Genomic DNA, 27,655 nt, shown 5'->3' with positions numbered 1-27,655 from the left:
ACAAATGTGACCGCTAAAGAGAGGCATTAATGAAGGGGGAGAATTATTAAATTACAATTTGTTTGTGTATTTTTTGTTAAAAATTTTTTATGGCGAAAAAGATATTAATAAGAAATTAACAATAAAGTGGGAAAATACTGCTTTGTTAAAATTTTTTAAATTAAAGAGTTGCCAAATACATTTTAATTCAAATAATTACTGGAACATTAATTTAAAATAATTTGTTTAAATAAAAAAATTTTGGAAATTAGCAAATTTGGATTTCTTTAAATTTGATGTTCTAGTAAAAATTGAACTTTTAGTAAAAAAGTGGCAAAAAATTAAATTTTTAATAAAAAATTAAATTTTTTGTAAAAAATTTAAATTTTAATGAAAATTGAAATTTTAATGAAAATCAAATTTTTAGTGGAAAATCGGATTTTTAGTAAAACAACAAAAAATCAAATTTTTAGTAAAAAAAATCGAATTTTTAGTAAGAAGTCGAATTTTTAGTAAAAAATCGAATTTTTAGTAAAAAATCGTATTTTTAGTAAAAAATCGAATTTTTAGTAAAAAAATCTACTTTTTGAAAAAAAACGATTTTTTGGAAAAAATAAAATTTTTAGTAAAAAATCGATTTTTTGGGGAAAAATATAATTTTTAGTAATAAATCGATTTTTTTGGGAAAAATAGAGTTTAGAAATAGTATTTTAAGAAAAATTGAGGATTTTAACTAAATTTTAGTTAGTTAATTGAGGATTTAGTTAGTTAGTTAGTTAGTTAGTTAGTTAGTTAGTTAGTTAGTTAGTTAGTTAGTTAGTTAGTAGAGTAGTAGTTAGTTAGTTAGTTAGTTAGTTAGTTAGTTAGTTAGTTAGTTAGTTAGTTAGTTAGTTAGTTAGTTAGTTAGTTAGTTAGTTAGTAGTTAGTTAGTTAGTTAGTTAGTTAGTTAGTTAGTTAGTTAGTTAGTAGTTAGTTAGTTAGTTGTTAGTTAGTTAGTTAGTTAGTTAGTTAGTAGTAGTTAGTTAGTTTAGTTAGTTAGTTAGTTAGTTAGTTAGTTAGTTAGTTAGTTAGTTCGTTAGTTAGTTAGTTGTAGTTAGTTAGTTAGTTAGTTAGTTAGTTAGTTAGTTAGTAGTTAGTTAGTTAGTAGTTAGTTAGTTAGTTAGTTAGTTAGTTAGTTAGTTAGTTAGTTAGTTAGTTAGTTAGTTAGTTAGTTAGTTAGTTAGTTAGTTAGTTAGTAGTTAGTTAGTTAGTTAGTTAGTTTAGTTAGTTAGTTAGTTAGTTAGTTAGTTAGTTAGTTAGTTAGTTAGTTAGTTAGTTAGTTAGTTAGTTAGTTAGTTAGTTAGTTAGTTAGTTAGTTAGTTAGTTAGTTAGTTAGTTAGTTAGTTAGTTAGTTAGTTAGTTAGTTAGTTAGTTAGTTAGTTAGTTAGTTAGTTAGTTAGTTAGTTAGTAGTTAGTTAGTTAGTTAGTTAGTTAGTTAGTTAGTTAGTTAGTTAGTTAGTTAGTTAGTTAGTTAGTTAGTTAGTTAGTTAGTTAGTTAGTTAGTTAGTTAGTTAGTTAGTTAGTTAGTTAGTTAGTTAGTTAGTTAGTAGTTAGTTAGTTAGTAGTTAGTTAGTTAGTTAGTTAGTTAGTTAGTTAGTTAGTTAGTTAGTTAGTTAGTTAGTTAGTTAGTTAGTTAGTTAGTTAGTTAGTTAGTTAGTTAGTTAGTTAGTTAGTTAGTTAGTTAGTTAGTTAGTTAGTTAGTTAGTTAGTTAGTTAGTTAGTTAGTTAGTTAGTTAGTTAGTTAGTTAGTTAGTTAGTTAGTTAGTTAGTTAGTTAGTTAGTTAGTTAGTTAGTTAGTTAGTTAGTTAGTTAGTTAGTTAGTTAGTTAGTTAGTAGTTAGTTAGTTAGTTAGTTAGTTAGTTAGTTAGTTAGTTAGTTAGTTAGTTAGTTAGTTAGTAGTTAGTTAGTTAGTTAGTTAGTTAGTTAGTTAGTTAGTTAGTTAGTTAGTTAGTTAGTTAGTTAGTTAGTTAGTTAGTTAGTTAGTTAGTTAGTAGTTAGTTAGTTAGTTAGTTAGTTAGTTAGTTAGTAGTTAGTTAGTTAGTTAGTTAGTTAGTTAGTTAGTTAGTTAGTTAGTTAGTTAGTTAGTTAGTTAGTTAGTTAGTTAGTTAGTTAGTTAGTTAGTTAGTTAGTTAGTTAGTTAGTTAGTTAGTTAGTTAGTTAGTTAGTTAGTTAGTTAGTTAGTTAGTTAGTTAGTTAGTTAGTTAGTTAGTTAGTTAGTTAGTTAGTTAGTTAGTTAGTTAGTTAGTTAGTTAGTTAGTTAGTAGTTAGTTAGTTAGTTAGTTAGTTAGTAGTTAGTTAGTTAGTTAGTTAGTTAGTTAGTTAGTTAGTTAGTTAGTTAGTTAGTTAGTTAGTTAGTTAGTTAGTTAGTTAGTTAGTTAGTTAGTTAGTTAGTTAGTTAGTTAGTTAGTTAGTTAGTTAGTTAGTTAGTTAGTTAGTTAGTTAGTAGTTAGTTAGTTAGTTAGTTAGTAGTTAGTTAGTTAGTTAGTTAGTTAGTAGTTAGTTAGTTAGTTAGTTAGTTAGTTAGTTAGTTAGTTAGTTAGTTAGTTAGTTAGTTAGTTAGTTAGTTAGTTAGTTAGTTAGTTAGTTAGTTAGTTAGTTAGTTAGTAGTTAGTTAGTTAGTTAGTTAGTTAGTAGTTAGTTAGTTAGTTAGTTAGTTAGTTAGTTAGTTAGTTAGTTAGTTAGTTAGTTAGTTAGTTAGTTAGTTAGTTAGTTAGTTAGTTAGTTAGTTAGTTAGTTAGTTAGTTAGTTAGTTAGTTAGTTAGTTAGTTAGTTAGTTAGTTAGTTAGTTAGTTAGTAGGTTAGTTAGTTAGTTAGTTAGTTAGTTAGTTAGTAGTTAGTTAGTTAGTTAGTTAGTTAGTTAGTTAGTAGTTAGTTAGTTAGTTAGTTAGTTAGTTAGTTAGTTAGTTAGTTAGTTAGTTAGTTAGTTAGTTAGTAGTTAGTTAGTTAGTTAGTAGTTAGTTAGTTAGTTAGTTAGTTAGTTAGTTAGTTAGTTAGTTAGTTAGTAGTTAGTTAGTAGTTAGTTAGTTAGTTAGTTAGTTAGTTAGTTAGTTAGTTAGTTAGTTAGTTAGTTAGTTAGTTAGTTAGTTAGTTAGTTAGTAGTTAGTTAGTTAGTTAGTTAGTTAGTTAGTTAGTTAGTTAGTTAGTTAGTTAGTTAGTTAGTAGTTAGTTAGTTAGTAGTTAGTTAGTTAGTTAGTTAGTTAGTTAGTTAGTTAGTTAGTTAGTTAGTTAGTTAGTTAGTTAGTTAGTTAGTTAGTTAGTTAGTTAGTTAGTTAGTTAGTTAGTTAGTAGTTAGTTAGTTAGTTAGTTAGTTAGTTAGTTAGTTAGTTAGTTAGTTAGTTAGTTAGTTAGTAGTTAGTTAGTTAGTTAGTTAGTTAGTTAGTTAGTTAGTTAGTTAGTTAGTTAGTTAGTTAGTTAGTTAGTTAGTTAGTTAGTTAGTTAGTTAGTTAGTTAGTTAGTTAGTTAGTTAGTTAGTAGTTAGTTAGTTAGTTAGTTAGTTAGTTAGTTAGTTAGTTAGTTAGTTAGTAGTTAGTTAGTTAGTTAGTTAGTAGTTAGTTAGTTAGTTAGTTAGTTAGTTAGTTAGTTAGTTAGTTAGTTAGTTAGTTAGTTAGTTAGTTAGTTAGTTAGTTAGTTAGTTAGTTAGTTAGTTAGTTAGTTAGTTATAAGTACAATAAGTACATCTACCTTTTGCCCCCAAAAAACACTAAGTTTAATTTATGTGTAGCAATGAAGTACTTTTATGTATTGTTATTAAATTGTATTGTTATTATTGATAACAAAACGTCATTATTCACAGTTATGATGCATGACTTTAGCCTGAAAAAATAACAACAATTCGGCGATAAGAATTATTATTTCAGTTTTTTTTTTTTAATCATCCATGAAAAAACATTTCTTGGTTGTTGATCTTAAATTTATAATTATGACCTTATCAATGGGTACAAATGAGTTTTTGTTTGTGGTTTTAAGTGCACACAGATTTGGTGAACATGTACACGATCCCCATAATCCCATGGTTAGAAAATTAATTTGTTGTTTGAAATTATTGCGTGCGCATATAAATACATAAATTAAAATAATGTACATTCACAAAGTACGTATGTTAGAATATCAAGTGTACATCAAAAGTGGGTAAAGAGAGGATCGCTAAACATACATATGCAAAATAAACAAATGATCACACAAATAAAAGGGGAAGGTGAGCGCACCGAAATGAGGGGATTCTAAGAGATCACACACTCATTTCAATGAGTTTTGTTTAAATGAGAGCTTTCTCAAAAAAAAAAAATTGAATTTTGTTTAAATAAATTCAAACAAAATAGAATTTGACAACAAATGTAATTCTCTTTATAGTAATTTTTTGTCTAAATTTGCCTTAAAGTATATGTTCTCTATGAAAAGTTTTTGCTTTGAATTTCTTATTATTTACATTTAGTTTACCCACCTCCTTTTTGAAAGCTCATTTTCTCAACAAACTACTAAAACTTCACTTATTTAAAATATTCAGTATAAAAAAACATTTATTCATTCTGTTTTATTTTGTATCATAAATAAAACATAGGAAAATTTCACAGTCAGCACAATTTGTTATTCCATACAATTTTATGCTTTTTTAGTTGATTTAATAACAACTGCTTCCTTGGGTAATAGCACTACACTATTGCTGGAAACTTTATCGCTAAAGATTTAAGAAAAATAGGAGATTATTTAGAAGTTGTATTCTTTAGAAACCAGTTTTTCAAGCTTACCCGTTTCTTCTAATGGATTTATCTGTTACCACAACATATTCAAATTCTGGGGATAAGTTGCTGAAAAGTTCATTTAAGTTGATCGTTTGTACCGAATCAAAGATGTTCATCAGGGTTATGAAAGTGAAATCACCGACAAGGGAACTGCAAAGGACAAGTTGATTTAAAGTGATGATTCTACGGTTAAAAAGCTTTTGTACTAAAGCTTTTAAGCTTTACTTAAGATTTTGAAATTTCAAAGCTTTTAAGTTCTACTAAAGCTTTTAAGCTTTACGTAAGTTTTTAAAATTTAAAAAGCTTTTAAGAATTTTAAAGCTCTATTAAAACTTTTAAGCTTACTAAAGCTTTTAAGCTTTCTAAAGCTTTTAAGCTTTCCTAAAGCTTAACAAAAGCTTTTACGTTTTACTAAAGCTTTTAAGCTTTACTATGGATTTTAAAATTTACAAAACTTTCAAGCTTAACAAAAGCTTTTAAGAATTTTAAAGCTCTATTTTAAGCTTTACTTAAACTTTTAAAGTTTACTTAAACTTTAAAGGTTTACTAAATCTTTTAAACAGTTATAGTAACTTTAAAGCTTAACTAAAGCTTTTAACTATTTATAAAGCTTTTAGACTTTACTAAAGCTTTTAAGTTTTTCTAAAGCTTTTAAGATTTACTAAAATGTTTAAGCTTTATTAATGATTTTTAGCCTAATTAGGGAGTTAAAGCTTTCCTTAAAAGAGTTTATGTTTTCAGAAGAGTTTGAAGCTTTAAGAAACTTTTAAGCATGACTAAAGCATTATAACAAGATCTGCAATATATACTCACCGCTTAACAGCCAAAACATCATGATTATATGCCTTAACCTCTGTTTCACCATCTCTCAAAGTGCTTTCCGCTCTCAACAATTGCAATTGTTTGAAAATATTCAAATGACTGAGAGAAATACCACGTTGACGTTTAAGATTTTCCGTCTTATACTGAGGACTCACCGGCAACCATGTGGTGTTACCAGTAGAAAATCCAGCATTTAACTCATCACTCCACTGGAAGGGTGTACGGGCTGGATCACGTGAACGACTTTCGTAACCGTCCTCTGCACCATTACAGGCCTGAGGATCAACAGTTTCTTGCCAAGAAATCCAGACATCAGTCATGCCAATCTCTTCGCCATTATAGGTTACACTGCAGCCAGGTAAAGTCAATAGCAACATATTAAACATGTCAATACGATCTGCACCAAAACGAGAACCCACACGATTTTTATCATGATTACCCACCACCCAATTGGCGGTACGTCCAGCAGGCATTTTATTCAGCCATTCATTAATCAAATTGGCATAATGATAGGCATCAGAATCATTCCACAGATAACTGATCATTTGAAAATTGAAAGGGATTTGAGCGCCCTCTGCTGTAGAATTGCCATAATATTGCATGACTATTTCTATGGGAGACCAGGTTTCAACCATAAGGATTCTGCAGACAGCAATATTTTCAATAAAATTTAATTTTTTACATGCAAATTGAAACACTACCTTTCATCGCCGCCATGATCCTTTTGGAATTGTTGCAAAACCTGACGCCATTCATATACCAAATGAGGAGTTTCTGGTTGATCCACAGTGTAGATATGATGCACATAACCATAATCATCTGGATCATTAGTCCAATCATTGCGTGGCTCATCTGGATAATTACCTTCAGCATCGGGAGCTATTTCAAAAGCATGATATATAGCATCTACGCGAAAGCCATCAATGCCTTTTTCCAACCAAAAACGTAAAATATTCTGCAAAGAACTCAATTTAAAAATTTTCCATAAAAGATTTCTAAAACTTACATTCATTGCCTCTCGAACTTTGGGATTGCGGAAATTGAAATCCGGTTGCTTTTTATGGAACTGATGTAAATAATACTCCTGACGCCCCTCATGCCATTCCCAGGCTGAACCTCTAAATACACTGACCCAATTATTGGGCACCGTTCTGGTACCATTCACAATTTTACCCGGATGCCATACATAATAGTCTTTATACTCCGGATCTCTATTGGCCGATTTTATAAACCACTCACACTCATCACTCGAATGGTTGGGCACAAAATCCAATATTATTCTTACACCCTGTTCCTTGGATTTTTTCATTAATTCCTCAAAATCTTCCATGGTACCAAACAAGGGATCTACCTCAGTAAAATTGGAAATATCATAACCAAAATCGGCCATGGGGGATTTGAGAAAAGGCGATAGCCAAGTAGCTGCTATGCCTATTTCCTTCAAGTACGCCAACTTACTGGTTACACCCTTTAAATCACCCACACCATCACCATCGGAGTCCTTAAAAGAACGTGGATAGATTTGATAGAATGAGGCCGTTTCCCACCATGCTTTAGTTTTAGCTTCTGTGAGTGTATAACTACAAACTGCTAACAGCACTGCTACCGCTAACGTCCACTTGCTTGCCATGCTTGCTGACTATTAATTGCATTGGCCTGATTATGTTCTTTAGAAAGCTTAAAATTTCTATTCTTTATGACTTTCGTAATAGTATTAAGGAAATTTTGTTTATCTTTACTACTTAATTTTATTTTATAGTGATTAGAAAATGAAATGAATTTAGGCGATAATTGATAGCTATTTATAACGTTATAAAATTTCATATCTTTATTGTAGTTTTGATTTGATGTTGTGCCATTAAGCATAAATATGATGTAGTAGTGGTCAGGAAAATGAGGAGGTGAAGAGAAATTAATTGAACTAGGAATAAATGTAAAACTCAATTAAACCTAGAAAAAAACTGGAATTGAACTAGAACTGAACTAGAACTGAACTAGAACTGAACTAGAACTGAACTAGAACTGAACTAGAACTGAACTAGAACTGAACTAGAACTGAACTAGAACTGAACTAGAACTAAACTAGAACTGAACTAGAACTGAACTAGAACTGAACTAGAACTGAACTAGAACTGAACTAGAACTGAACTAGAACTGAACTAGAACTGAACTAGAACTGAACTAGAACTGAACTAGAATTGAACTGGAACTGAACTAGAACTGAACTAGAACTAGAACTGAACTAGAACTGAACTAGAACTGAACTAGAACTGAACTAGAACTGAACTAGAACTGAACTAGAACTGAACCAGAACTGAACTAGAACTGAACTAGAACTGAACTAGAACTAAACTAGAACTGAACTAGAACTGAACTAGAACTGAACTAGAACTGAACTAGAACTGAACTAGAACTGAACTAGAACTGAACTAGAACTAAACTAGAACTGAACTAGAACTGAACTAGAACTGAACTAGAACTGAACTAGAACTGAACTAGAACTGAACTAGAATTGAACTGGAACTGAACTAGAACTGAACTAGAACTAGAACTGAACTAGAACTGAACTAGAACTGAACTAGAACTGAACTAGAACTGAACTAGAACTGAACTAGAACTGAACTAGAACTGAACTAGAACTGAACTAGAACTGAACTAGAACTGAACTAGAACTAGAACTGAACTAGAACTGAACTAGAACTGAACTAGAACAGAACTAGAACTGAACTAGAACAGAACTAGAACTGAACTAGAACTGTACTAGAACTAGAACTGAACTCGAACTAAACTAGAACTGAACTAGAACTGAACTAGAACCGAACTAGAACTGAACTAGAACTGAACTAGAACTGAACTAGAACTGAACTAGAACTGAACTAGAACTGAACTAGAACTGAACTAGAACTGAACTAGAACTGAACTAGAACTGAACTAGAACTGAACTAGAACTGAACTAGAACTGAACTAGAACTGAACTAGAACTGAACTAGAACTGAACTAGAACTGAACTAGAACTGAACTAGAACTGAACTAGAACTGAACTAGAACTGAACTAGAACTGAACTAGAACTGAACTAGAACTGAACTAGAACTGAACTAGAACTGAACTAGAACTGAACTAGAACTGAACTAGAACTGAACTAGAACTGAACTAGAACTGAACAAGAACTGAACTAGAACTGAACTAGAACTGAACTAGAACTGAACTAGAACTGAACTAGAACTGAACTAGAACTGAACTAGAATTGAACTAGAACTAAACTAGAACTGAACTAGAACTGAACTAGAACTGAACTAGAACTGAACTAGAACTGAACTAGAACTGAACTAGAACTGAACTAGAACTGAACTAGAACTGAACTAGAACTAGAACTGAACTAGAACTGAAGTAGAACTGAAGTAGAACTGAACTAGAACTGAACTAGAACTGAACTAGAACTGAACTAGAACTGAACTAGAACTGAACTTGAACTGAACTAGAACTGAACTAGAACTGAACTAGAACTGAACTAGAACTGAACTAGAACTGAACTAGAACTGAACTAGAACTGAACTAGAACGGAACTAGAACTGAATTAGAACTGAACTAGAACTGAACTAGAACTGAACTAGAACTGAACTAGAACTGAACTAGAACTGAACTATAACAGAACCAGAACTTAACTAGGCCAATATTTTTGATCCAATTCATTTGCAACGAGTTAAATAAAATCAATTATTTAAAAATCGATTGTAATCTCATGTAAAACCTTATCTAATTCAAAAATAAATTCTAGACGGACCATTCTACAATGATTACCCCCCACAACTGTTAAGGGATTTTAAATAATTTACAAATGCATTGAAAAGTAATTAAATCCAATTACCAGCTAACAAATACGTGCTTATATTGTTATTTAAAAAAAATATACAAACGGTTATAAATATTCAGTTCTTACTAATTTACTGCACTCTAAATAAAACAATAATCAATGAAAAAATACTCACTAATCCACAACTGATATCGGTACCGTAAACAACAACATCTACTTAAGTTAAAATAAAAGTAAAAATCTTATCAAATTTATGTTTAAGGTATTTTTGATTAAAAACTAAAAATTTTTAAAATAAGACACTTATTTGTCTTTAAACAGTGCAGTGATCAACATGGTTCGAGTAAAGTTAAGGTTGGGCCAACTTTTTGTAGTGTTGGCAGTATTTCTAGTGAGTTCACAAGCTGAAAATTTAAAGTGGTGGCAAACGGCCTCTTTTTATCAAATCTATCCCAGATCTTTTAAGGATAGTGATGGTGATGGAGTGGGTGATTTGAAAGGTTTGTCAGCAAGCTTTTTCAATCCATAAAGGTTTGACAAATATTAAAAATATTCTAGGTGTTACCCAACAGCTGCCTTATTTAAAGGAAATCGGTATTACCGCCACTTGGCTGTCTCCTATTTTCACCTCTCCTATGGCTGATTTTGGTTATGATGTAGCCAATCTTACTGAAATTGATCCCATATTTGGTACCATGGAGGATTTTGAGGCTTTAGTAGAGACTGCCAAAAAGATTGGTGTAAAAATTATTTTAGATTTTGTACCCAATCACACTAGTGATGAGTGCGAATGGTTTATTAAATCGGCGGCCAATGATCCTACCTATAAAGACTTTTATGTTTGGCATCCGGGTAAAATTGTTGATGGTGTGAGACAGCCTCCAACCACCTGGATCAGTGTGTTCCGTGGTAGTATGTGGACTTGGCATGAGGGAAGACAGGCCTTTTATTTGCATCAATTCCATGCTAAGCAACCGGATTTGAATTATCGTAATCCTAAAGTTATGGAAGCCATGAAGGTAAGAAAATCGATGAATAGAAAAAACAATTCTTAAAGAATGTGTTATTTTTCACTTTAGGATGTTTTACGTTTCTGGTTGCGCAAAGGTGCTTCCGGTTTTCGTGTCGACGCTGTACCTCACAGTTTTGAAATTGCTCCCGATAGTGATGGCAATTACCCCGATGAACCACGCAATCCCAATAATAATGATCCTGAAGATTATGAATATTATCAACATATTTATACCACCAATCAACCGGAAACTATTGATATGATTTATCAATTCCGTGAGGTAATGGAAGAAATGAATAAAGAGTTGGGAGGTGATGATCGCATTCTAATGACTGAAGCCTATGCTCCTTTGGATGTGATCATGCAGTATTATGGCAATGCCACACATGATGGTGCTCAGATCCCCTTTAATTTTGAATTAATTAGTAATTTGAAGAACGATTCTACGGCCTATCACTACGAGGAACTGATCAACAATTGGTTGAGTAATATGCCCGAAGGTAGATCTGCCAATTGGGTGGTGGGTAATCATGATAGTAATCGTGTAGCCTCACGTTTGGGAGAAGATAAAATTGACTTAATCAATATGTTGGTATTGACTCTACCCGGTTGCAGTGTTAACTATCAGGGTGAGGAAATTGGCATGACAGATGTTTGGATTTCCTGGAATGACACCGTAGATCCTCAGGCTTGTCAGTCGAATCCCCAAAACTATGAAAGATTAACACGTGATCCGGTGCGTACTCCCTTCCAATGGAATGATGACCCTTTTGCCGGTTTCACAGAAGGTTCTTCCACCTGGCTGCCAGTAGCGGATAATTATAAATTGGTTAATGTTAAGCGTGAGAGAGGCATTTCTCAAAGTCATTTGAATATCTATAAACAATTGCAAGAACTAAGAAGAGAGCCTACTTTACAGCAAGGCCTGGGTGAGGTAAAAGCTTTAAGTGCGGGAGTTTTGGCTATTAAACGGTAGAATTTTCCATTTTTATATTGTAAGCTTTTAAAAATCAGTTTTCTTTTCTTACTTTTTAGTTCCTTGGGCGGCTATCCTTCCTATGTTATTCTGCTAAACTTAGGCAACAATGTGGAATCTTTAAATTTGAATAACTCGTTTTATGGTCTGTCCTCTAAACTGCAATATGCTCTAGTAACCGATACTAGTCCTAGACGTAAAGGTGATTACTTGGATACAGCCTCAGTATTATTAATGCCTAAAGAAGCGGTTGTTCTTAAGACTGTTTAAGATTAATAAAATGTAAATATAATAAATTTCATAGTACGAATTCAAAAACTAGTTTGTAGATAAATTTTGGTTCCGGTTCACTTCTAGTTCAGATCTAGTTTAGTTCTAGTTTAGTGTTAGTTCAGTTCAAGTTCGATACTAATTCAGTTCTAGTTCAGTTTTAGTTCAGTTCTAGTTCAGTTCTAGTTCAGTTCTAGTTCAGTTCTAGTTTAGTTCTAGTTCAGTTCTAGTTCAGTTCTAGTTCAGTTCTAGTTCAGTTCTAGTTCAGTTCTAGTTCAGTTCTAGTTCAGTTCTAGTTTAGTTCTAGTTCAGTTCTAGTTCAGTTCTAGTTCAGTTCTAGTTCAGTTCTTGTTCAGTTCTAGTTCAGTTCTAGTTCAGTTCTAGTTCAGTTATAGTTCAGTTATAGTTCAGTTCTAGTTCAGTTCTAGTTCAGTTCTAGTTCAGTTCTAGTTCAGTTCTAGTTCAGTTCTAGTTCAGTTCTAGTTCAGTTCTAGTTCAGTTCTAGTTCAGTTCTAGTTCAGTTCTAGTTCAGTTCTAGTTCAGTTCTAGTTCAGTTCTAGTTCAGTTCTAGTTCAGTTCTAGTTCAGTTCTAGTTCAGTTCTAGTTCAGTTCTAGTTCAGTTCTAGTTCAGTTCTAGTTCAGTTCTAGTTCAGTTCTAGTTCAGTTCTAGTTCAGTTCTAGTTCAGTTCTAGTTCAGTTCTAGTTCAGTTCTAGTTCAGTTCTAGTTCAGTTCTAGTTCAGTTCTAGTTCAGTTCTAGTTCAGTTCTAGTTCAGTTCTAGTTCAGTTCTAGTTCAGTTCTAGTTAAGTTCTAGTTCAGTTATAGTTCAGTTATAGTTCAGTTATAGTTCAGTTATAGTTCAGTTCTAGTTCAGTTCTAGTTCAGTTCTAGTTCAGTTCTAGTTCAGTTATAGTTCAGTTATAGTTCAGTTATAGTTCAGTTCTAGTTCAGTTCTAGTTCAGTTTTAGTTCAGTTCTAGTTCAGTTCTAGTTCAGTTCTAGTTCAGTTCTAGTCCAGTTCTAGTTCAGTTCTAGTTCAGTTATAGTTTAGTTCTAGTTCAGTTCTAGTTGAGTTTTAGTTCAGATCTAGTTCAGTTTTACTTCAGTCCCAGTTCAGTTCTTTCAGTTCTATCAATCCATCGTCCATTAAACAATAATCCACTTCAAAAACAAACAAAAAATACAATAAGGGTAATATGTTTTATTATGAAAACATTTGTATAAATATTTATGACAAGACATTACAACTCGATTAGTAATTTACAATCTTTATCGTTTAAACCAATATAATACAATGGCTTCGTAGGGCATCAAATAAATACGTCCACTTAAATTGACTTTATCGCTGAAAAAAGTATAAAAATAAGATAGAAATTTATCAATTTATATTAAAAGATAAACTTACCCCTTATTGTGAGTAGAATGGGCACTCACTAACACAAATTCATAAGTCTTCGAACTCAACCCTTCGACAGATTCCAATTTGTTACCCATATTAACCAAAACCATGTATTCTTCTTCATCGGGTTTAGCTCGGATTATTTGAAAAACTTGTTCGCTTACAGCTTTATACGAGAAGCCATTCTTACCCTTAACATTTTTAAAAGCTTTGCTATGCTTAAGCTTTTGCAAACCCTTGTAAATTTGCAACGTGCTACGGGCCACTTGACGTTCTTGTTCTACATTATAAATTTTGTAATCCTGAGCTATGGGTAACCAGGTCGTAGAGCCCCGAGAGAAACCAGCATTTTCTTGTGCATTCCATTGCATGGGTGTTCTTTCGGGATCACGATCATCACATGATATGGCGGTACATTCTGTGGGAACATTAGACATGCCAATTTCTTCACCATAATAGGTTACAGGGGCACCGGGAAGGGAATGGACTATGATATTGAGTAAATCTACTTTATGTCTACCCATACGTTCAGCTACACGATTATTATCATGATTGCCTATAACCCAATTGGCAGTTTGATGAGTCTTCCACATGGTATCCATCCAATAGTTGCAGGAATTCTCCACATCTTTGGCAGTGGAGAAGCCATTCAAATACATTAATTGGAAATTCATGGGCAATTGAGTACCACGATGAGTGCCATTGCCAAAATATAAACTAAGAGTTTCTACCGAGGAGTAAGCTTCGGCTAACAAGATCCTATTTTCCACAATTATTTAAAATTAAATTTGTGTTAAAATTTATTTTACCTAAAGTTACCTGGTGTCTCCACCATTTTTCTGTTGATATTCCTCCAAAAATGCTCGCCATTCATATAATAGTTCTATGGTGGAATACTGATCTTTGGTATAAATATGATCATGATATTCATAACTATTGGGATCGGAAGACCAACCACTAATCGGTTCATCGGGATAAGAGCCATCGTCATTAATTTTCTCAAATATATGGGGAACAGCATCAATTCGGAAACCATCCACACCACGATCTAACCAATATTCCAAAACTCCCAACATATGTTGCCTTACCAAAGGATTCGAGAAGTTGAAGTCGGGTTGTTTAGCTTGAAATTGATGTAGATAATACTGCTGACGTTCATCATGCCAGGTCCACATGGAACCACCAAAAACTGAAACCTTTTGGGAAACAAATAGTTATAAAATGTATTTCTTTGGATGAAGAATACTTACCCAATTACTTGGTGGTTGTCTTAGTGTAGAATTCTGAGGATCTAATTTACCATCATGCCATACATAAAAATCCTCAAAACCCTCCTCTTTTCTTATAGACTTTTGAAACCATTCACATTCATCGGATGAATGATTGGGTACAAAATCCAATAACACTTTTACGCCCAATTGTTTAGCCTTTGCAATCATTTCATCAAAATCTTCCAAAGTGCCAAAAATGGGATCAATACGTGTAAAATTTGATATATCATAACCAAAATCTGACATGGGAGATTCAAATACCGGAGACAACCAAGTGGCCGTAACACCTATTTCCTTTAAATATTCCAATCTAGATGTAATACCCTTCAAATCACCCACACCATCATCATTGCTATCTTGAAAGGATCTCGGATAGATTTGGTAAAGTGAAGCACTTTCCCACCAATCACTTTTAGCTAGAGCTTGCCTGATGCCCCAATTAAAGGCCAGAAAGGCCAAGACGCTTGCGGCCACTCTCGAGTTCATGGCGTTGAAGACTAATTTAATGTTTTCTTTTAAAATTTTAGTTCTGGCAATCGCTTCGAACCTATATCACCTTAATATGCATGTATTCTTTATCATCGATATTATTAAATTTATAGTAACGATTATTTTAGCGCGCTTAGATAATGCGAGTAACAGTCATAGCTGTGATATGGTTCGGGGAAAAAATAATAATGTATAACAAAATGTTTTATTAGTGGCCAATATATATGGTAGATAACGTCATTAATATGTTTAGATATTAAACTATATTATTTATCAAGTACGCGGTATAAAACGAACGAAAAGGTACTATAACTTTGGTACTAATGGAAAATATGTAGCTTTAATTAGCAGAGCTATATCTTAACATTTATTTATGATCTAAACGCGATATTTTTTCATGAATCTAGTTCTAGTTCATTCCAGTTCAGTTCTAGTTCAGTTCTAGTTCAGTCTAGTTCAGTTCTAGTTCTATTCAGTTCTAGTTTCTAGTGTTCTAGTTCAGTTCTAGTCAGTTCTAGTTCAGTGTCTAGTTCAGTTCTAGTTTCAGTTCTAGTTCAGTTCTAGTTCAGTTCTAGTTCAGTTCTAGTTCAGTTCTAGTTCAGTTCTAGTTCAGTTCTAGTTCAGTTCTAGTTCAGTTCTAGTTCAGTTCTAGTTCAGTTCTAGTTCAGTTCTAGTTCAGTGCTAGTTCAGTTCTAGTTCAGTTATAGTTCAGTTCAGTTCTAGTTCAGTTCTAGTTCAGTTCTAGTTCAGTTCTAGTTCAGTTCTAGTTCAGTTCTAGTTCAGCTCTAGTTCAGTTCTAGTTCAGTTCTAGTTCAGTCCTAGTTCAGTCCTAGTACAGTTCTAGTTCAGTTCTAGTTCAGTTCTAGTTCAGTTCTAGTTCAGTTCTAGTTCAGTTCTAGTTCAGTTCTAGTTCAGTTATAGTTCAGTTCTAGTTCAGTTCTAGTTCAGTTCTAGTTCAGTTCTAGTTCAGTTCTAGTTCAGTCCTAGTTCAGTCCTAGTACAGTTCTAGTTCAGTTCTAGTTCAGTTATAGTTCAGTTCTAGTTCAGTTCTAGTTCAGTTCTAGTACAGTTCTAGTTCAGTTCTAGTTCAGTCCCAGTTCAATTCTAGTTCAGTTCTAGTTCAGTTCTAGTTCAGTTCTAGTTCAGTTCCAGTTCAGTTCTAGTTCAGTTCTGGTTCAGTTCTAGTTCAGTTCTAGTTCAGTTCTAGTTCAGTTCTAGTTCAGTTCTAGTTCAGTTCTAGTTCAGTTCTAGTTCAGTTCTAGTTCAGTTCTAGTTCAGTTCTAGTTCAGTTCTAGTTCAGTTCTAGTTCAGTTCTAGTTCAGTTCTAGTTCAGTTCTAGTTCAGTTCTAGTTCAGTTCTAGTTCAGTGCTAGTTCAGTTCTAGTTCAGTTATAGTTCAGTTCAGTTCTAGTTCAGTTCTAGTTCAGTTATAGTTCAGTTCAGTTCTAGTTCAGTTCTAGTTCAGTTCCAGTTCAGTTCTAGTTCAGTTTCTAGTTCAGCTCTAGTCAGTTCTAGTTCTAGTTCAGTTCTAGTTCAGTCCTAGTTCAGTCCTAGTACAGTTCTAGTTCAGTTATAGTTCAGTTCTAGTTCAGTTCTAGTTCAGTTCTAGTTCAGTTCTAGTTCAGTTCTAGTTCAGTTCTAGTTCAGTTCTAGTTCAGTTCTAGTTCAGTTCTAGTTCAGTTCTAGTTCAGTTCTAGTTCAGTTCTAGTTCAGTTCTAGTTCAGTTCTAGTTCAGTTCTAGTTCAGTTCTAGTTCAGTTCTAGTTCAGTTCTAGTTCAGTTCTAGTTCAGTTCTAGTACAGTTCTAGTTCAGTTCTAGTTCAGTCCCAGTTCAATTCTAGTTCAGTTCTAGTTCAGTTCTAGTTCAGTTCTAGTTCAGATCTAGTTCAGTTCAAGTTCAGTTCTAGTTCAGTTCTAGTTCAGTTCTAGTTCAGTTCTAGGTCAGTTCTAGTTCAGTTCTAGTTCAGTTCTAGTTCAGTTCTAGTTCTAGTTCAGTTCTAGTTCAGTTCTAGTTCAGTTCTAGTTCAGTTCTAGTTCAGTTCTAGTTCAGTTCTAGTTCAGTTCTAGTTCAGTTCTAGTTCAGTCTAGTTCAGTTCTAGTTCAGTTCTAGTTCAGTTCTAGTTCAGTTCTAGTTCAGTTCTAGTTCAGTTCTAGTTCAGTTCTAGTTCAGTTCTAGTTCAGTTCTAGTTCAGTTCTAGTTCAGTTCTAGTCAGTTCTAGTTCAGTTCTAGTTCAGTTCTAGTTCAGTTCTAGTTCAGTCTAGTTCAATTCTAGTTCAGTTCTAGTTCAGTTCTAGTTCAGTTCTAGTTCAGTTCTAGTTCAGTCCAGTTCAGTTCTAGTTCAGTTCTAGTTCAGTTCTAGTTCAGTTCTAGTTCAGTTCTAGTTCAGTTCTAGTTCAGTTCTAGTTCAGTTCTAGTTCAGTTCTAGTTCAGTTCTAGGTCAGTTCTAGTTCAGTTCTAGTCAGTTCTAGTTCAGTTCAGTTCTAGTTCAGTTCTAGTTCAGTTCTAGTTCAGTTCTAGTCAGTTCTAGTTCAGTTCTAGTTCAGTTCTAGTTCAGTTCTAGTTCAGTTCAGTTCTAGTTCAGTTCTAGTCTAGTTCAGTTCTAGTTCAGTTCTAGTTCAGTTCTAGTTCAGTTCTAGTTCAGTTCTAGTTCAGTTCTAGTTCAGTTCTAGTTCAGTTCTAGTTCAGTTCTAGTTCAGTTCTAGTTCTAGTTCTAGTTCAGTTTCTAGTTCAGTTCTAGTTCAGTTCTAGTTCAGTTCTAGTTCAGTTCTAGTTCAGTTTCTAGTTCAGTTCTAGTTCAGTTCTAGTTCAGTTCTAGTTCAGTTCTAGTTCAGTTCTAGTTCAGTTCTAGTTCAGTTCTAGTTCAGTTCTAGTTCAGTTCTAGTTCAGTTCTAGTTCAGTTCTAGTTCAGTTCTAGTTCAGTTCTAGTCAGTTCTAGTTCAGTTCTAGTTCAGTTCTAGTTCAGTTCTAGTTCAGTTCTAGTTCAGTTCTAGTTCAGTTCTAGTTCAGTTCTAGTTCAGTTCTAGTTCAGTTCTAGTTCAGTTCTAGTTCAGTTCTAGTTCAGTCAGTAGTTCAGTTCTAGTTCAGTTCTAGTTCAGTTCTAGTTCAGTTCTAGTTCAGTTCTAGTTCAGTTCTAGTCAGTTCTAGTTCAGTTCTAGTTCAGTTCTAGTTCAGTTCTAGTTCAGCTCTAGTTCAGTTCTAGTTCAGTTCTAGTTCAGTTCTAGTTCAGTTCTAGTTCAGTTCTAGTTTCAGTTCTAGTTCAGTTCTAGTTCAGTTCTAGTTCAGTTCTAGTTCAGTTCTAGTTCAGTTCTAGTTCAGTTCTAGTTCAGTTCTAGTTCAGTTCTAGTTCAATTCTAGTTCAGTTCTAGTTCAGTTCTAGTTCAGTTCTAGTTCAGTTCTAGTTCAGTTCTAGTTCAGTTCTAGTTCAGTTCTAGTTCAGTTCTAGTTCAGTTCTAGTTCAGTTCTAGTTCAGTTCTAGTTCAGTTCTAGTTCAGTTCTAGTTCAGTTCTAGTTCAGTCCTAGTTCAGTTCTAGTTCAGTTCGAGTTCAGTTCTAGTTCAATTCTAGTTCAGTTCTAGTTCAGAATCACATTAAATATTTTTTGATAATTTTAAAACTTATTAAGAATCTTTATTAAATTCATTATACCCTACACCACTTTAGTGGGGAGGGTATATTGGATTTGTGCTGATGTTTGTAACGCACAATAATATTGGTCCTATACCCACCTTAAAGTATACCAATCGGCTTAGAATCATTTTCTGAGTCGATTTAGCTATGTCCGTCCGTCTGTCCGTCCGTCCGTCTGTCCGTCCATGTAAACCTTGTAATCAAACTACAGGTCGCAATTTTGAAGATAATTCAATGAAATTTGACACATGATCTTCTATTGGCCCAGGGACGAAGCCTATTGAAAATGGTTAATATTGGTCCATTATTTCACCTAGCCCCCATACAACTGAGCCCCCGAATAGGGCTTGTAAACCTTGTAATCAAACTACAGGTCTCAATTTTGAAGATAATTCAATGAAATTTGGCACATGATCTTCTATTGTCCCAGAGACGAAGCCTATTGAAAATGGTTAACATCGGTCCATTTTCTCATCTAGCCCCCATACAACTGAACCCCCGAATAGGGCTTGTAAACCTTGTAATCAAACTACAGGTCGCAATTTTGAAGATAATTCAATGAAATTTGGCACATGATCTTCTATTGTCCCAGAGACGAAGCCTATTGAAAATGGTTAACATCGGTCCATTATTTCACCTAGACCCCATACAACTGAAAACGTCGAATAGGTATTTTAAGTTTATAATTATGTTTAATATACTCGTATCTCGACAAAAAGCTGCAAAACCAAGTTCTATACTAGCCTTGATGACTCGCATGAATTTTATAATTATAGGGTCTCATTTGACCATAGCCCCTATACAAATCCCCCTTCAAAATTTGACTTAAATGTCCACAATTTTATTCAACAATAAATGGCTTAAGTATATGTATCTGACACAAGTCAACTTAAATGCTTTATTATGAAAACTAAATCACATTTTATTTTTGTAACAGGTGTAGGGTATTATATGGTCGGCCTCGCCTGACTATAATTTCTTGCTTGTTTTACATATAAAATTTTTCTCCACTTAAGCCGCCCATTTCAAAATCACTGCTTCATTGGGCATCAAATACAAACGTCCACTCAGATCGGCTTTATCGCTATAAAGAGATAAAAAAGCTTTCAGAAATATTTCTTAATGTTAATCCAACCACTTCCAACTCACCCCTTAATATGTGGTGAGAAAGTATTCATCAAAACATATTCATAAGTTTTTGAGCTTAAATTCTCCACATATTCCAACTTATCACCCATATTGACCAAAATCATGTATTCCTCTTTATCAGGAACAGCTCTTATAATTTGAAATATTTGCTCTGTTAAAGCTTTATATGAGAAACCTCCCTCTCCTTTGGTGTTCTTAAAAGCTGCAGTCTTCTTTAACTCTTGTAAACCTTTAAATATTTGCAAAGTACTGCGTCCTATTTGGGACTCAGTTTCAACATTATAAAATTCATAATCCTGAGACAAAGGCAGCCAAGTTTTGGCAGCTTGTGAGAAGCCAGCATTAACTTGTGAATTCCATTGCATGGGTGATCTTTCGGGATCGCGATCCTCACAGGAGGAGGGAGTACATTCGGTTATGGCATTAGTCATGCCCAGTTCCTCGCCATAATAAGTTATTGAAGTACCGGGCAAAGTGTGTACAATGATATTTAATAAATCTACTTTATTGGTGCCAATACGATTGGCCACTCTACTGCTGTCATGATTACCCACCACCCAATTGGCAATTTGATGTTCTTTCCACATGGTATCCATCCAGGCATTAGCTAAGGATTCTACATCTTTAGCTGTTGAAGTGGATACTAAATCCATTAGATTGAAATTCATGGGAATTTGGGCTCCCTTATTAGTGGCATTAGCAAAAGCTAAACTGAGAAAATCAATGGGAGAGTAGGATTCGGTTAAGAGAATTCTAAAAATAGAAAAATAAATGTAAAACGTTTAAACTAGTTTTTAAAACCCGCATCCAGAACTTACCTACTATCACCACCATTTTTAGCACGGAAATCATCCAAAAATGCTCTCCACTCATACAGTAACTCTATCGTAGGATACTGATCCTTTGTGTACTTATGTGTATAATAATCATAAGTATTAGGATCAGAAGAAACGCCACTGATTTCCTCATCGGGAAAAGAACCATCATCATTACGTTTCTCAAAAATATGAGGAACAGCATCAATACGAAAACCATCTACACCACGTTGCAACCAATACTCCAAAACCTTTAGCATATGTTGACGTACCAAAGTATTAGAATAATTTAAATCGGGTTGTTTAGCCAGAAACTGATGCAAATAATACTGTTGGCGCTCCTCGTGCCAGGTCCACATAGGACCACCAAAAATGGAATTCTAATTAATATAAAAATAATAGAAAATAAAATTGTATTTAAACCCATTTTAAAAACTTACCCAATTACTTGGTGGTATTTTTTTACTCGAATCCGTAGGATCTACTTTACCATCATGCCACATATAGAAATCCTCAAAACCCTCCTCTCTTTTCACAGACTTCTGAAACCATTCATGCTCATCGGACGTATGATTGGGCACAAAATCTAATAAAATCTTCACCCCCAATTGTTTGGCCTTCGCTAACATTTCATCGAAATCATCCAAATTGCCAAAGGTGGGATCAATACGTGTAAAATTCGATATATCATAACCAAAATCAGCCATAGGTGATTCAAATATGGGCGACAACCAAGTAGCTGTTATACCGATATCTTTTAAGTATTCCAATCTCGAGGTAATACCTTTTATGTCACCCACACCATCACCATCGCTATCTTGAAAGGATCTAGGATAGATTTGATAGAGGGAAGCATTTTCCCACCATTCTGATTCCTGTTTTTTGACCACTGCCTGACAGCCCAGGGAAACTGTTAAATAGGCGGACAAATATACGACTACACTCCACTTCATCGTGTTAAACACTGATCAGACTGTTTTGTGTAACTATTACATCTTGACAGAGAGTGCTTTGTTTTGGGAAATTTTTCAATTGTTTTTACGTACTTATCGGGTTTTAAGTATCTTGTTAGCTTAAATTGCTTGCAGTGTTAGCAAAATGTGTAATGAGAGGAAAATCTTTAATGCAAATACATACTTGATTTTTTTTGTAAGGTTTAAGTGGTTCGAAAACACTGACAATGGAAAATTAGTTGACAGCTGTTTAATTTTGATTAGAGAATTGAAGGAGGAATTAAATAAAAAATTGTAATTTTAATTATAAAATAACTATTTCGAAAATGTTAGTTTAAATTATCAGCTAATGTAGTTTCTACTTAAAACTGATCTTTTAGAACTAGTATAGATCAGATTAGCTAATTTCAGTTCTAGTTCAGTTCTAGCTAAGCGCTAATCCAGTTCTGGTTCAGTTCTAGTTCAGTTCTAGTTAAGTTCTAGTTCAGTTCTAGTTCAGTTCTAGTTCAGTTCTAGTTCAGTTCTAGTTCAGTTCTAGTTCAGTTCTAGTTCAGTTCTAGTTCAGTTCTAGTTCAGTTCTACTTCAGTTCTACTTCAGTTCTAGTTCAGTTCTAGTTCAGTTCTAGTTCAGTTCTAGTTCAGTTCTAGTTCAGTTCTAGTTCAGTTCTAGTTCAGTTCTAGTTCAGTTCTAGTTCAGTTCTAGTTCAGTTCTAGTTCAGTTCTAGTTCAGTTCTAGTTCAGTTCTAGTTCAGTTCTAGTTCAGTTCTAGTTTCAGTTCTAGTTCAGTTCTAGTTCAGTTCTAGTTCAGTTCTAGTTCAGTTCTAGTTCAGTTCTAGTTCAGTTCTAGTTCAGTTCTAGTTTCAGTTCTAGTTCAGTTCTAGTTCAGTTCTAGTTCAGTTCTAGTTCAGATCTAGTTCAGTTCTAGTTCAGTTCTAGTTCAGTTCTAGTTCAGTTCTAGTTCAGTTCTAGTTCAGTTCTAGTTCAGTTCTAGTTCAGTTCTAGTTCAGTTCTAGTTCAGTTCTAGTTCAGTTCTAGTTCAGTTCTAGTTCAGTTCTAGTTCAGTTCTAGTTCAGTTCTAGTTCAGTTCTAGTTCAGTTCTAGTTCAGTTCTAGTTCAGTTCTAGTTCAGTTCTAGTTCAGTTCTAGTTCAGTTCTAGTTCAGTTCTAGTTCAGTTCTAGTTCAGTTCTAGTTCAGTTCTAGTTCAGTTCTAGTTCAGTTCTAGTTCAGTTCTAGTTCAGTTCTAGTTCAGTTCTAGTTCAGTTCTAGTTCAGTTCTAGTTCAGTTCTAGTTCAGTTCTAGTTCAGTTCTAGTTCAGTTCTAGTTCAGTTCTAGTTCAGTTCTAGTTCAGTTCTAGTTCAGTTCTAGTTCAGTTCTAGTTCAGTTAGTTCAGTTCTAGTTCAGTTCTAGTTCAGTTCTAGTTCAGTTCTAGTTCAGTTCTAGTTCAGTTCTAGTTCAGTTCTAGTTCAGTTCTAGTTCAGTTCTAGTACAGTTCTAGTTCAGTTCTAGTTCAGTTCTAGTTCAGTTCTAGTTCAGTTCTAGTTCAGTTCTAGTTCAGTTCTAGTTCAGTTCTAGTTCAGTTCTAGTTCAGTTCTAGTTCAGTTCTAGTTCAGTTCTAGTTCAGTTCTAGTTCAGTTCTAGTTCAGTTCTAGTTCAGTTCTAGTTCAGTTCTAGTTCAGTTCTAGTTCAGTTCTAGTTCAGTTCTAGTTCAGTTCTAGTTCAGTTCTAGTTCAGTTCTAGTTCAGTTCTAGTTCAGTTCTAGTTCAGTTCTAGTTCAGTTCTAGTTCAGTTCTAGTTCAGTTCCAGTTTAGTTCTAGTTCAGTTCTAGTTCAGTTCTAGTTCAGTTCTAGTTCTAGTTCAGTTCTAGTTCAGTTCTAGTTCTAGTTCAGTTCTAGTTCAGTTCTAGTTCAGTTCTAGTTCAGTTCTAGTTCAGTTCTAGTTCAGTTCTAGTTCAGTTCTAGTTCAGTTCTAGTTCAGTTCTAGTTCAGTTCTAGTTCAGTTCTAGTTCAGTTCTAGTTCAGTTCTAGTTCAGTTCTAGTTCAGTTTAGTTCAGTTCTAGTTCAGTTCTAGTTCAGTTCTAGTTCAGTTCTAGTTCAGTTCTAGTTCAGTTCTAGGTTCAGTTCTAGTTCAGTTCTAGTTCAGTTCTAGTTTCAGTTCTAGTTCAGTTTTCTAGTTCAGTTCTAGTCAGTTCTAGTTCAGTTCTAGTTCAGTTCTAGTTCAGTTCTAGTTCAGTTCCTAGTTTCAGTCTAGTTCATTTGTCTAGTTTCAGTTCTAGTTCTAGTTCTAGTTCAAGTTTCTAGTTCAGTTCTAGTTCAGTTCTAGTTTCAGTTCTAGTTTCAGTTTTCTAGTTCAGTTCTAGTTCAGTTCTAGTTCAGTTCTAGTTCAGTTCTAGTTCAGTTCTAGTTCAGTTCTAGTTCCGTTCTAGTTCAAGTTCTAGTTCAGTTCTAGTCAGTTCTGTTCAGTCTAGTTGCAGTTCTAGTTCAGTTCTAAGTCAGTTTAGTTCAGTTTCGTTCAGTTCTAGTTCAGTTTCAGTTCAGGTTCTAGTTTTCCAGTTCTAGTTCAGTTCTAGATTCAGTTCTAGTTTCAGTTCTAGTTCAGTTCTAGTTTCAGTTCTAGTTCAGTTCTAGTTCAGTTCTAGTTCAGTTCTAAGTTCAGTTTCAGTTCAGTTCTAGTTCAGTTCTAGTTCCGTTCTAGTTCAGTCTAATCAGTTCTAGTTCTAGTTCAGTTCTAGTTCAGTTCTAGTTCAGTTCTAGTTCAGTTCTAGTTCAGTTCTAGTTCAGTTCTAGTTCAGTTCTAGTTCAGTTCTAGTTCAGTTCTAGTTCAGTTCTAGTTCAGTTCTAGTTCAGTTCTAGTTCAGTTAGTTCAGTTCTAGTTCAGTTCTAGTTCAGTTCTAGTTCATTTCTAGTTCAGTTCTAGTTCGTTCTAGTTCAGTTCTAGTTCAGTTCTAGTTCAGTTCTAGTTTCATTTCTAGTTCAGTTCTAGTTCAGTTCTGTTCAGTTCTAGTTCAGTTCTAGTTTCAGTTCTAGTTCAGTTCTAGTTCAGTTCTAGTTCAGTTCTAGTTCAGTTCTAGTTCAGTTCTAGTTCAGTTCTAGTTCAGTTCTAGTTCAGTTCTAGTTCAGTTCTAGTTCAGTTCTAGTTCAGTTCTAGTTCAGTTAGTTCAGTTCTAGTCAGTTCTAGTTCAGTTCTAGTTCAGTTCTAGTTCAGTTCTAGTTCAGTTCTAGTTCAGTTCTAGTTCAGTTCTAGTTCAGTTCCACTTCAGTCCTAGTTCAGTTCTAGTTCTGTTCTAGTTCAGTTATAGTTCAGTCCTACGTTCCATTTAATTTTTTAATAATAATATATTTTTGAAATTATTTTATATGCCTACTTTTTAAAGAACCAATCCTTAGAAAAAGCTTGAATGCCATTATTAAGTTCATTTTATTTTTTACTCTTTTAAAAATTTCTTGCTGAAGTCTTCAACAAACCACTAATTGTGTTGCTTATGGTTACTATTACCACTTGAAATTTGTATTTTGCTCATATTATTAAATTGTAATAAAATTCTATATTTTGTGTTGCAGATACATTTTCTTCTTTAATTAACACCACTTAAATATTTTTTATTATTTTTTATTATTTTTTGTTTTTTTTTTTATATTTATTTTTTTGTAAATATAAAGTAGACTTTCTGGAATATAAGAACATTTTTAAGCTGTTTTTTTCCTTTTTTTTTATAAAATTTTAATTAAAAGTTTTCATTTACCACAAATTTGAAGATTATTAAAAAAATATAGATTTACTTAAAATAGAACAGAACTAACTAAAGTGAACTTAAATTCTAGTGAAATCAAATGCTTCATTAATTGGCAAAGTTTTAATCAAAACTATTTTAAATTTAGTTTTAACAATGCAATATTTATTTATGTATATTTGATATGATTAACAATTTTTGTATAATTTTAAACCAAACGCAAGACATAACCAACATAACCTTTGGCCACAAAGTTTGAAGAATCCACAAGTTGTCTAGAAAGGAAAATAAAGTTAAAGAAATAATTTTATAAATGTGTAAAGAAAACTAGTGTTACCCCTCTTGTAAACCGGATTGTAACGAGCTGACTACCACTTCAACCTGAGAGCCAACCTTATCAGAAAATTGACTTAATTCAATAGCAGCATCAGAGCCACCAATGTTCAAAATAACCAAAAAGGAGTCGGCTTCAGCATCGTTAGCAGATGAAGGAGATCTAGAGAACATTTGAATACAACTACAATTCTATAAAGTAAAATTTAACCCACCTTTCATAGATCAATACTTGTCCTTGGACATGTGGATCAACTTTTCTGCCACTAAAAGCTGGTTCCTCTTTCCTTAGGCGGGTTAGACGTTTAAAGATTTTCAAATGACTATTGTCATCCTGTAGTTGTTGTTGTACATTTTCCTGTTCATAGCCGGAACCCACCGGCAACCAAGTTTTATCAGCCGAACTGAAGCCAGCATTTTTCGAGGAATCCCATCTGAAAGGTGTTCTAGCAGGATCTCTGGTATATTTTTCATAAGTATCGCGGCCAGCATTACAACCCTGAGGATCTACAGTATCCTCCCAGGAAACATCAACATCTTCAGCGCCATATTCTTCACCCTTTACATATAAAAAACAAATTATTAAAATCCTATATAATTTTCCTACATATTTCTCTAACTTACATTATAAGTCACTGCTATGCCGGGTAAGGTCTGCAAGAATATATTGATCAAGTCCTTACGTTCGGTACCCAAACGTGAAGCCAATCTACGATTATCATGATTACCCAATACCCAGTTGGCAAAGGTGCCATCAGGCATATTATCCAACCAATGTGTGACATAGTATTGAAAATCGGCAGCCCTGCTGCTCTTGGTCAAGCCCGATAGCATTTCAAAATTAAAGGGAATATGTGAACCATTGCGCTCACCATCACCATACATTAGCATTAGGTTCTCGAAACTAGTGTAAGCCTCGGTTAATAAGATCTTGGTGGAGGAATTATGTTCACGTTTCCAGTTTTCGATAACCTCACGCCATTGATAAATCATTTCGGTGGATTCGGGCAAGGAGTTAGTATAGGGATGTTTCAAATGACACCAATCCGTGGGATCAGGACAGGCATTAGACTCATCTAAAGGTTCATCCGGATAAGTGCCAGTTCTGGCATCAATTTCATTTTCAAACAGGAAAGGTACAGCATCAATACGAAAACCATCGATGCCATGATCTAACCAAAATACCAAAACATCTTTCATGGCCTGGACTACGGCAGGATTGCGGTAATTAAGATCAGGTTGTTTAACACCAAATTGATGTAGATAATATTGCTGTCTCTGATCATTCCATTCCCAGGCAGAGAATTTGAATTGCGAAAGCCAATTGCTAGGAGGATCACGTTTGCCGGTAGAGGGATTATAAACACCATCATGCCATACATAGAAATCGCGATATTGAGAATCATTGGCCACCGACTTTTGGAACCATTCATGCTCATCACTAGTATGATTGGGTACAAAATCCAAAATTAAATTAATGCCCACTTCATGAGCTTTCTCCACCAAAGCCAAGAGATCATCCAAAGAACCATACTCTCCCTGTATTTGATAATAATCGGAAATATCATAACCAAAATCAGCCATGGGCGATTTCATAATGGGCGACAACCAAACACCATCCATGCCCAAATCCTTAAGATATTGAATTTTCTCAGCCACACCTTTAGAAAAACTATTATTACAACAATACTCTGCAAAAATTTTTACCACAACTCACCATTTAAATCACCTATGCCATCACCATTGCTGTCCTTAAAAGATCTAGGATAGACCTGATAGAAATTGCCATTTTCCCACCAATCTCTGGCATTAGCTGTTAAGGCTAAACCCACTATTAAAATGGGTAATAATTTGAACATTTTTGTTCTTAAATAGTTAAAGAAAGTCCGTTATGAGTAAGTTCAGTATTTGAACTGTGTTTGTCGTGGCTAAAGATCAATGATCTTATATAGTCCAGCTTCCCAAGACATTGTTTATCATTTGTCATATTTAAGCAACTGTTTCAATATTATTGCAATAATTTATTTTTAAAACTACCGGGAAATTTATTTAACTGTCAAGTTTGAATGCCGGTAAATATTTAATGTGATCATATTGGAGTTACACAAATTAAATATTTGTTGCGATATAAACAAATTATTTAAATTGTAATTGTGAGTAACTCGGTGGTAAACACTGTTAAGCTTAAAAAAATAAACAAAATATTTACATTGTTTATCTAGTTTTCAAGATCAGGAGCCATCTGAC

General features: G+C 33.6%; 5 protein-coding genes across 5 annotated transcripts; 1 reads left to right on the top strand and 4 right to left on the bottom strand.

The window, feature by feature from the left end:
* Positions 1–4,508: 4,508 nt before the first annotated feature.
* LOC119611893 (maltase A3) lies at positions 4,509–7,217 on the bottom strand. Its single transcript, XM_037967601.1, has 5 exons — positions 6,586–7,217; positions 6,281–6,534; positions 5,571–6,221; positions 4,764–4,907; positions 4,509–4,693 (listed from the first exon to the last, which is right to left on the bottom strand). Exons 1-5 carry the CDS (start codon positions 7,207–7,209, stop codon positions 4,618–4,620), a joined length of 1,749 nt encoding a protein of 582 aa, XP_037823529.1. The 5' UTR covers positions 7,210–7,217; the 3' UTR covers positions 4,509–4,617.
* A 2,458-nt stretch (positions 7,218–9,675) lies between these two features.
* On the top strand, positions 9,676–11,697 carry LOC119611888 (maltase A3). Its single transcript, XM_037967595.1, has 4 exons — positions 9,676–9,891; positions 9,950–10,410; positions 10,471–11,375; positions 11,439–11,697. Exons 1-4 carry the CDS (start codon positions 9,726–9,728, stop codon positions 11,647–11,649), a joined length of 1,743 nt encoding a protein of 580 aa, XP_037823523.1. The 5' UTR covers positions 9,676–9,725; the 3' UTR covers positions 11,650–11,697.
* A 1,138-nt stretch (positions 11,698–12,835) lies between these two features.
* On the bottom strand, positions 12,836–14,822 carry LOC119611890 (maltase A2). Its single transcript, XM_037967597.1, has 4 exons — positions 14,297–14,822; positions 13,866–14,242; positions 13,053–13,805; positions 12,836–12,992 (listed from the first exon to the last, which is right to left on the bottom strand). Exons 1-4 carry the CDS (start codon positions 14,801–14,803, stop codon positions 12,917–12,919), a joined length of 1,713 nt encoding a protein of 570 aa, XP_037823525.1. The 5' UTR covers positions 14,804–14,822; the 3' UTR covers positions 12,836–12,916.
* Positions 14,823–19,312: 4,490 nt separating this feature from the next.
* LOC119611894 (maltase A2-like) lies at positions 19,313–21,372 on the bottom strand. Its single transcript, XM_037967602.1, has 4 exons — positions 20,836–21,372; positions 20,399–20,775; positions 19,581–20,333; positions 19,313–19,515 (listed from the first exon to the last, which is right to left on the bottom strand). Exons 1-4 carry the CDS (start codon positions 21,346–21,348, stop codon positions 19,443–19,445), a joined length of 1,716 nt encoding a protein of 571 aa, XP_037823530.1. The 5' UTR covers positions 21,349–21,372; the 3' UTR covers positions 19,313–19,442.
* A 3,846-nt stretch (positions 21,373–25,218) lies between these two features.
* On the bottom strand, positions 25,219–27,333 carry LOC119611881 (maltase A1-like). Its single transcript, XM_037967585.1, has 5 exons — positions 27,126–27,333; positions 26,033–27,069; positions 25,624–25,967; positions 25,413–25,571; positions 25,219–25,350 (listed from the first exon to the last, which is right to left on the bottom strand). The coding sequence occupies exons 1-5, from the start codon at positions 27,265–27,267 to the stop codon at positions 25,284–25,286; spliced, it is 1,749 nt and encodes a 582-aa protein (XP_037823513.1). The 5' UTR covers positions 27,268–27,333; the 3' UTR covers positions 25,219–25,283.
* Between the last annotated feature and the right edge of the window lie 322 nt (positions 27,334–27,655).

This window comes from Lucilia sericata, unplaced genomic scaffold (assembly GCF_015586225.1).
Source record: "Lucilia sericata isolate MDLA Ls3-8-SP2 unplaced genomic scaffold, ASM1558622v1 Contig001552F_arrow, whole genome shotgun sequence".
NCBI classification, from domain to species: domain Eukaryota; kingdom Metazoa; phylum Arthropoda; class Insecta; order Diptera; family Calliphoridae; genus Lucilia; species Lucilia sericata.
This window is presented reverse-complemented; position numbering and strand designations above follow the sequence as displayed.

Coding starts and splice junctions, on each gene's coding strand:
- LOC119611893 (XM_037967601.1), bottom strand. CDS start 7,209: ATGGCAAGCAAGTGGACGTTAGCGGTAGCAGTGCTGTTAGCAGTTTGT. Junction 6,535..6,585: donor AAGTTCGAGAGGCAATGAAT/GTAAGTTTTAGA, acceptor AGTTCTTTGCAG/AATATTTTACGTTTTTGGTT. Junction 4,694..4,763: donor AAATCCATTAGAAGAAACGG/GTAAGCTTGAAA, acceptor TTAAATCTTTAG/CGATAAAGTTTCCAGCAATA.
- LOC119611888 (XM_037967595.1), top strand. CDS start 9,726: ATGGTTCGAGTAAAGTTAAGGTTGGGCCAACTTTTTGTAGTGTTGGCA. Junction 9,892..9,949: donor TGGAGTGGGTGATTTGAAAG/GTTTGTCAGCAA, acceptor AAAATATTCTAG/GTGTTACCCAACAGCTGCCT. Junction 10,411..10,470: donor AAGTTATGGAAGCCATGAAG/GTAAGAAAATCG, acceptor TTTTCACTTTAG/GATGTTTTACGTTTCTGGTT.
- LOC119611890 (XM_037967597.1), bottom strand. CDS start 14,803: ATGAACTCGAGAGTGGCCGCAAGCGTCTTGGCCTTTCTGGCCTTTAAT. Junction 13,806..13,865: donor AAAAATGGTGGAGACACCAG/GTAACTTTAGGT, acceptor TGTGGAAAATAG/GATCTTGTTAGCCGAAGCTT. Junction 12,993..13,052: donor CATTCTACTCACAATAAGGG/GTAAGTTTATCT, acceptor TACTTTTTTCAG/CGATAAAGTCAATTTAAGTG.
- LOC119611894 (XM_037967602.1), bottom strand. CDS start 21,348: ATGAAGTGGAGTGTAGTCGTATATTTGTCCGCCTATTTAACAGTTTCC. Junction 20,334..20,398: donor AAAAATGGTGGTGATAGTAG/GTAAGTTCTGGA, acceptor TTCTATTTTTAG/AATTCTCTTAACCGAATCCT. Junction 19,516..19,580: donor TTCTCACCACATATTAAGGG/GTGAGTTGGAAG, acceptor ATCTCTTTATAG/CGATAAAGCCGATCTGAGTG.
- LOC119611881 (XM_037967585.1), bottom strand. CDS start 27,267: ATGTTCAAATTATTACCCATTTTAATAGTGGGTTTAGCCTTAACAGCT. Junction 27,070..27,125: donor TGGCATAGGTGATTTAAATG/GTGAGTTGTGGT, acceptor GTTTTTCTAAAG/GTGTGGCTGAGAAAATTCAA. Junction 25,572..25,623: donor CAAGTATTGATCTATGAAAG/GTGGGTTAAATT, acceptor AATGTTCTCTAG/ATCTCCTTCATCTGCTAACG.